General features: G+C 53.5%; 1 protein-coding gene across 1 annotated transcript; it reads left to right on the top strand.

Annotated features, from left to right (window-relative positions):
• Window positions 1–253: 253 nt before the first annotated feature.
• On the top strand, window positions 254–6,362 carry RPS10 (ribosomal protein S10). Its single transcript, XM_086476684.1, has 6 exons — window positions 254–311; window positions 1,310–1,459; window positions 1,891–2,062; window positions 5,236–5,313; window positions 5,709–5,764; window positions 6,275–6,362. Exons 2-6 carry the CDS (start codon window positions 1,310–1,312, stop codon window positions 6,314–6,316), a joined length of 498 nt encoding a protein of 165 aa, XP_086332810.1. The 5' UTR covers window positions 254–311; the 3' UTR covers window positions 6,317–6,362.
• Window positions 6,363–7,651: the final 1,289 nt, after the last annotated feature.

Below are 7,651 nucleotides of genomic sequence, written 5' to 3'. Positions count from 1 at the left end.
GGACGTGGAGGGGGTGACGCGAGTGGGGATGTGGAAGGAATGTCACGAGTGGGGACGTGGAGGGCGTGACACGGGCGGGGACATGGGGTAGTATGTCTGTGGTGGGTACACGGAGGAGGTGACACGAGTGGGGACAGCTCTCAGCAGGCACCGCAGCGGGCACCCCCACGGCCAGGCTGCAGGGGGCCTGCGCGCCCCGCTCAGGCAGCACCGTGGCCACCCGCTAAGCCAGGGGGCCTTGGGGAGGCCGGAAGCGGGCGCGCGGCGCATGCGTATTCCTTTCCGGTCTTGGGCCCGCTGTCGCCGCCACGGTGAGGCCGCGCTCTCGGCCCGTATCGGCGTCGCATCGGCGCCATCCCGGGGTGGCGTCGTGGGGGCGCTGCCTGGCGGTGGTGGGGAGCCCTTGTCCGGGCCCCCGCGGGGGGATTTCCGTGATGGAGGGGACCTAGGCCCGTATTTGTGGGGCGGGAGGGACCGGAGGGCACTAGGCCGCGGAGGGGTTCCGTTACCGAGGGGTCCAGGCCTTGGGCTGGGGCGGCTGCTCCAGGCTCCCCCGCAGGCTGTAGGGAAGAGCCGTGGCGGGAGCCCCTGTGGTGGCACCGGGGCCTTCCAGCCCTAAGGGCTCCCGTGGTGGAGGTCCTCAGCCTGCCGCCCCGGGGACGGCACGGGGCTACGGCTGGCGAGGGCGCCCAGCCGCTCAGCAGCTCCGTGCCTTGAGCCCCGGGAGCTCTGCAGTTCCCCACTGTTTGGGCCGGAGCGTCCCACTCCGGGGTCCAGCATCTCAGGAAGCATCGCTTGGAGTTGGTCTCCTCACCGGGGTGGCGCGGCTCTTGTGGGCGCTGGTGGGCCGCGGATGTGGTGGCAGGCTCCGCTCCCGGCTCCGAGGGGAGCGGGAGAGCCTTCCTCAGCTCCCGAGTTAAGTCTGAATTAACAACAGCAACACAAACGTTCTCAGGCCTCCGGCACCTGTTGTAGAGCCAAAACACGCCTTACTGTGAGCTGTGTCTGTGCCCCACCAGGGTCATTCCTTGTCTGTTGTTCTGACTGACATCAGACAAGTTACAGCCTTTAATATGGTGATGTGATTTAATGATCAAAAGGCTGCACTGCTCGGTTTTCCTTCGCAGGAAAACAACAGTGAAGGGATGCCCCAGCAGCTCAGGTGTTGAAAAATAATTAAGTTCTTCCAGGGGTTTGTTACTTACGTCTTTGGCTTTTCCTACAAACTAGCACTGTTGTTAATTGTATTCTTTCTGGTAGCTTCTGAATGTGTTTTCGATCAGCAGGATTTACTGACTCTCTTGTTTAGATGTTGATGCCCAAGAAGAACCGAATTGCCATCTACGAACTCCTTTTTAAGGAGGGAGTGATGGTGGCCAAGAAAGATGTCCACATGCCGAAGCACCCCGAGCTCGTTGACAAGAACGTGCCCAACCTCCACGTCATGAAAGCCATGCAGGTGAGGGACGGGTCCCTGGCCAGCTGGGATCTGGGCACACGAGACGAGCAAACGTGGTCAGCTGTTACCAGACATTGGCAGACGTTGCCGTTTCTTGTTATTTTCCCATTTTCCTGATTTTTGCTACCTCCTGTTTGGTTTATTGTTTCCCACGGATCGTGGAAGGTTATTCTTGTGTGGATCCACATCTCTCGCTCCATGTTTGAAGCTGTGATACCTCTGTGTGTGGTAGCCTTGTATTTTCTCACCGAATGAGAATGATGCTGTAATTTTGTCCTGTGCATGTGAACTTTTATCTGTTTCTAAGTCTTTATTCCCCCCATACCCCTGATAAGCTCTCACATTCATAAAACATCTGGTGAGGGTATTGATTGAAGGTGTTAAATGATAACTGGCTTCCTACATGAAGTAACTGAGAGTTCTCTCTCCAGTCTCTGAAATCCCGTGGTTATGTGAAAGAGCAGTTTGCGTGGAGGCATTTCTACTGGTATCTGACCAACGAGGGCATCCAGTACCTGCGCGATTACCTTCACCTTCCCCCCGAGATCGTCCCCGCAACCCTGCGCCGGAGCCGTCCGGAGACAGGCCGACCACGGCCCAAAGGTAAGCGGCAGTTGAGAGGCGGCTGCTGAGTCAGGAGGAGGAGGAGGAGGAGGCAGGCAGTGAGGTGGAGCGTGTTAGGTGGCGCAGGGGTGGCAGACGGGCAGCTGAATGTCAGCTTCCAGCACAGACTGGTGTGAGTTGCTGCGATTTTCGGCTGTGGAAACATCAGTAGATCAAGGAGGCTTGTGTGGTTGTCCTGGTTTGGGCTAAACCAGAACTAATTCTGTTTTAGTGCTTTAACTTTTCAGTTCAGTCTCCTTTCAGTTAAGTCACCCTCCGTGACAGTGGGTTTTATGGCTTTTGCATTTGGTGTTAGTCGGTGGCCTCTGAAAAGCTGGCGAGGGCTGAAGAAAGCCGCGAGGTTTGAGCGTGGGACTGGGCCTCTCCGGTCGCACAAGCGACTGGGGTTACTGAGAGCTGGCTGGGGATCGAGGTCCCCGCTGGTGCCCAGACGTGGCCGAGGTCTGAGGCAGGGCATGTCTCTACCTGCTGGGGCTTTTCAAAAGCTCCTCTTGTCTTTTGGGAAGAGGCTGCAGCGACCACCGCAGTTCTGTGTCGGGAAGATGGTGTGTGCCCTGCTGGTCCGGTCCAGCAGGTACAAGAGAACCTTGTCTCTGGCTGAGTTGTCCCTAGAACTGCCTGTTGGGTAAAGGTTGGGGAGCCTTGGCTCGGATTGCCGAGACAGGGAACAAACTTGTGCTCGGGGGTAGCGTGTGGCCAGGAGATTCGATGACTGAAAGCAAAAGCTAAGCCTGGGCTGGACGTGCTTCACGTGGGGGTTCAGCTGCGGTACCCGCGGTCAGGTTGGGTCTGCACGGTTCAGGCCGTGTCACACACACCTGACAGGCTGTTGGCAAGTCACGTGGTTGGTGCTGCCTCCGTGTTTTTAAGCATTTACAACAAATACACTTGGTATGTTGGGCTTGTAGGTCTGATTTTTGCCTCAGTGGGTTTTTCCTACCCCAAAGGGAAGGAGATGCCGGTCGGGCGAGCAGACGTGCTGCTGATGCCGCCCGCTCGGGTTGTCCACAGCTGCCTCTGCGCAGGGGCCTCCCCTGCGAAACGCGTTGGAGATCCACGTGCAGGTGTCTGAAATGCATTTTGGAAGGTGTTCTTCTCTGGTTGCAAATAGCAATAGTAAAGAGTAATGTTGGGGGTTGCAGCCCTGCCTCTCTAGTCCACCCAAGGCAGAAGGTACACGTTTTCCTTGGGGGTGCTTGGTGTTGGCCTGTGAAGGGCTTGTGAACCATTTTGATACCCTTTGTGGTGAGCAAAGTGATATGGTAGCGCAGTATAAATACACCTGAGGTGGAAAGTGTCCCTGCCCATGGCGGGGGGGTTGGAACTGGATGGCCCTTAAGGTCCCTTCCCACCCAAACCATTCTGTGATGCTGTGAATGTGCTGAAGCCACCGTGCCCCTCGGTTCAGTGCTCAAAAGGTTCCTGTGTTCCAGGCTATTACTTCAGAGTAGGAAGGGTGGTTATGTTGCTTGTGTGCATTTAGAAATGCTCTGGGAAATCCCTCCTGCTTAGTTTTCCTGGTTTCTTGTCCGGTAGTAGAGAAGAAACACCACAGTGCCGAACATGGCTTGTGAAATGTCCCAGGAGATCTTTGGCGAGATGAAAACTTCTGGAAATGTAGAGAAAGGAGAAAGTTCCTGCTGCTGTGGTTGGCAGAACAGCGTTGCCGGGTCTCTAGGAGCAGGAAATGTTTCTTCTCCCTCAAGGCAGGAGGCGGTGGGTCTTCTGCCTCGTGTGGAGTTGCCTCTTGTGTTGACCAAGAATAAAGCTGTAGGACGTCGTCCTGCCCTGAAAGCAGGACTTGCTCTGTGAAAGGGAAGTCCCGCAAGGCAGAGCTCTTTCTGGTAGGTGGTAGGAGCCTACTCCTGCTTCTGAGCTACATCCCACCCTGTCCCCATGTGCTGGACGCTGCACTGGGAACGGAGGCTGTGGGCACGGGGTGCTGAGGACTTCACCTGCGTCTCCTGCACCTTGTTTTTTAGCCTAACAAAACTGTAGCAGTGTCTGCTTCAAAGGAAAGAAATGCATCGAAACTGGGAGGATGATGGTTGCTTTGATCTCTGAGGAGCTTTGGATGTGATCAAACCTATTCTTTAGATGCTGTGCTTATCCAACGAGCGAAAGAAACTGCAGATCTGGTGGGAGGATGGGGCTGACAGCTCCTGGCTAAAACTTGCTCAGGGTTTCTGCGGCGAGGAAGCTTCACTTTGCAGCATCTCAGCCCTCTTTGGTGCAGTGCCGGTGACCTTGGCAGGGGTAGCTGGTGGGGCTGCACACATTGTCTGTTCCTGTGCTGGTTCTCTGTGGATTACCTGCCTGCAGCAGACGAGAGTCGCAAAGGTGCGTGGGGATGGTGGTGCAGAATCCAAACTTACGGGTCTTGCTTGACCTCCTGGGGTTTTGGGGCCTTTTCTGGTGCTTTGGTGGAGTGCACGATTCGTGTTTCTTGCGGCGTGGTTGAGCCTGCTGGTAGCGCTGTGGTGTGCCAGGCAGCAACTGGCCTGGAGCGTGTCGTGTGGCCCGAGCCTGAAGACCTTGGCCTGGTGCTGTGGGAGCGTGTTTCGTCTTCGATGCTCAGGGCGAACCCCGCAAGAGTGGCGCAGAGGCTGGTGATTCCACACATCTGTTTCTTTCCTCCCAAGTGCTCTGTCTGATATTAATTTGATGTTCCATAGGTAATCTGCTCTTAGTTTTATTCCTCTATTCCGTGCTGGAGGATTTGTGGTACTGATAGCGTAGCGGTGTTCTAGGTTGGGAGCAGAACGTCATGCGGTTTGTGACTTCGCTATGAACAAGCCTGTTGGCTGTGACAGATTCCTTGTATTTCTGATTTTTTAAATTATTATTAATTTTTGGCTCTTGTTTGAAGGCCAGAAGACTGTTGAGATGATTCTGTAAATCCCTTTTTCACGTTATTTAGCTTCAACCCAGGCACAACCTGGTGCACTTCAGCAGATTTCACCCTTAAAGTGAAGTTTCCCTTCTCATACCGCATCTTGGTGTAGGTTTATATACACTGAGCTGTCCAAGGCGCAGCTCTGCTGGTGGATCCAACGCCGAACTGGAGAGCTTTTTTCCATCTTTTCCACCCATGAAGGAGTTGTTTGTGTCTGGGTGAGCAATGGGTTTGATGCTGCTGTTTGCACTTTCAGGTCTGGAAGGTGAACGCCCCGCACGTCTGACTCGGGGAGAAGCCGACAGGGACACGTACAGACGCAGTGCTGTTCCACGTGAGTGCCTGTTGGTTGCTGTAGGGGTATCAGGCCGACCTTGCTCTTTGTGCAGCTTGGCTCTTTGGGAGAACTGTCTTCAGTATTGGCTCCCTTTTGAGGAGAAAAAGGGGAAAATCAGCCTCTTGGCATAGCTTAGGCATTTGTACAACAGAATTCATCTCTCTCTGCTTACGGACAGGGAGTCTCTTCTTGAACTTTGTCAAGCTGGACCGTGGGATTTTTTTCTCTGGGGTGGGATCAGTAGCTCCCTAACAGTCTCAATAATAACTGTTTTACTTGGCTGTATTTTGCTCAGTTTCAGTCGGTTTTGGTTGTAAACCTTTGATTCCAAGCAGGAGCGCTGTGCTTGGGGTGTATTCTTTGGTTAGTCACTCCTCCTTCTCTCTCTTCAGCTGGCGCTGACAAGAAGGCTGAGGCTGGTGCTGGAGCAGCCACTGAATTCCAGTTTGTGAGTATTTGCATTTGAGATTTGCTTCCTTTATCGAGGCTTTGATTAGAAGAAACTGGGTAGGTCCTGTCAGCCTGCTCTTCAGTGGGGCGCTTCCCGGGTGTGCTGCTGGCGTTGGGTGTTTGCCTCCGGTGCTGTAAGAGAGGCTGGCCACCGCTGCCCTCTGTGCCCAGCTCGCTGCGTTCCTGTTGGGGAAGCCAGTGACACGTGTGAGAGGCAAGCTGAGCTCTGGAGGAAATGCGTGGCTTTCCGCTTCAGAAATAGAAGCGTTTCGGACAAGATCCCCAGAGCTGGCTAGGAGGGGTTGCTTTTGTCCTCACCTGGTTGCCCTGTGTCAGGTAGCTGGGCTCAAACAGATCAGAGTTGGGCTGCGCTCGGAGCAGGGGGTGCTTACCAAAGTAAAACAGAGCGGAGGAAAGGCAGCTAGATCTGTTAGGAGGGGTGGTGGTTCTTGGCTGCTGTCACTTGCTTAATATGGTGCCTTCTAATGCTCTTCCTTTTCTGTTGCAGAGAGGTGGATTTGGTCGTGGACGTGGTCAGCCTCCTCAGTAGAACTTCTGCTCATGTTTTGTGTATAATAAAATAGGTGAAAATGCCACCTGGGTTGCGTCACTGCGCGTTATTGAAGTGCATAAATCTAGAGCTCGCGTAGCAGAGGGGTGACTCAAATGTCTGGCGTGTGTAACAGCAGCACTGGGGTAACTTGTGATTAGAAAACAGGTTACAGGAAAGGAACTTTGTCATTTGGTGGCTGCTGACAGAGGGTTTTGGTAATGTGTAGAGGTGATTCTTAGGGAGGAATGGGGAGCCTTGGTTCATGGCAGCGCTGCAGGCGGTTTTTCTACTCTGCCCAGGAAGACGCTCCTTTCTAGTACTGCCCAGGGGCGCAGTAAAGCTGGGCTGAGAGTCAGTTCTGTTTTGCAGACAGAAAATTCAGCAAGTTCAGCTGTGTCAGCCTGAGGCCCTCTTGAATCGGACACAAGCGGTGCAGGCAGGTGAGCGTTTCCTTCACCCCGGCTCTGAAATCGCCGGGTTAATTAACCGGGGCTTGAGGAAGGGGTGTTGGTGGGAGCACCTGCTGTCTGGAGCTGAGCAGAGCTGGGGCGGAGGCGCAGGCCGGGGTCCCCTGCAGGGTGCAGCCTGCCGGTAGATGTCACTCGCCAACTAATGACGAGCTGATGCTAATTGGGCATGGGTTTCTGTAGCCTGGGAAATGGTGTCTTGTTCAGGGCAGCCTTAGGGTCAGAGAAATGCTGGAGACTAACCCCGGGGGGAAGGGAGTTCAGCCCAGTCCCTGTTTGGGGTGAGGGAAATGGTGGGCATGGGAGTATTTTATTTTATTTTTTTTATTTCTTCCTGAGGGAGTTGGCACTGTAGGGAGAAACTAGGTGTTTAAAATCTTTAACTGATCACCTACCTGCCTGCCTTGTAGTTTGTAGGTTAGGATTTAGCTAAACCTAGCTGAGACTAACCCAGGTGACAGGATTTAGCCAGAACCCACTTCCCAGCCTAGATTTTAATGGGAGCGTGCATTAAAGCAGCTCTTTTTTTTTTTTTTCCCCAACTTTGTTACTGAGCTGCTGGGTTGTGCAGGTGTACTGGGGCTTTTTTGGTCAAGTTGCTGCTTAGTCTATCCTACGGGGTAGTGGTGATGTTTACACTCGCTGCTATGCATTTATAGTTGTTCTGTTTGGGAAGCAGTGTTGTGTTCAGCACAACAAGCTTCATGCAGAATTAAGCAACTGTTTCAAATCACTTGGAGTATTTCAGCGTGTGGCAATTGGTATGAAATGCTAAATATTTTCTTCTAAAAGAATACTTGTCTCGTTAAAGGGAAGATCCAAATGAGCAAGTAAAAGTTGCTTTTGTTTTGGGCTGAAGAACCCC

This window comes from Leptosomus discolor, chromosome 21, assembly GCF_034619465.1.
Source record: "Leptosomus discolor isolate bLepDis1 chromosome 21, bLepDis1.hap2, whole genome shotgun sequence".
Classification (NCBI taxonomy): Eukaryota; Metazoa; Chordata; class Aves; order Leptosomiformes; family Leptosomidae; genus Leptosomus; species Leptosomus discolor.
The sequence above is the reverse complement of the archived record's forward strand: the minus strand, read 5'-3'. Positions and strand labels throughout refer to the sequence as shown.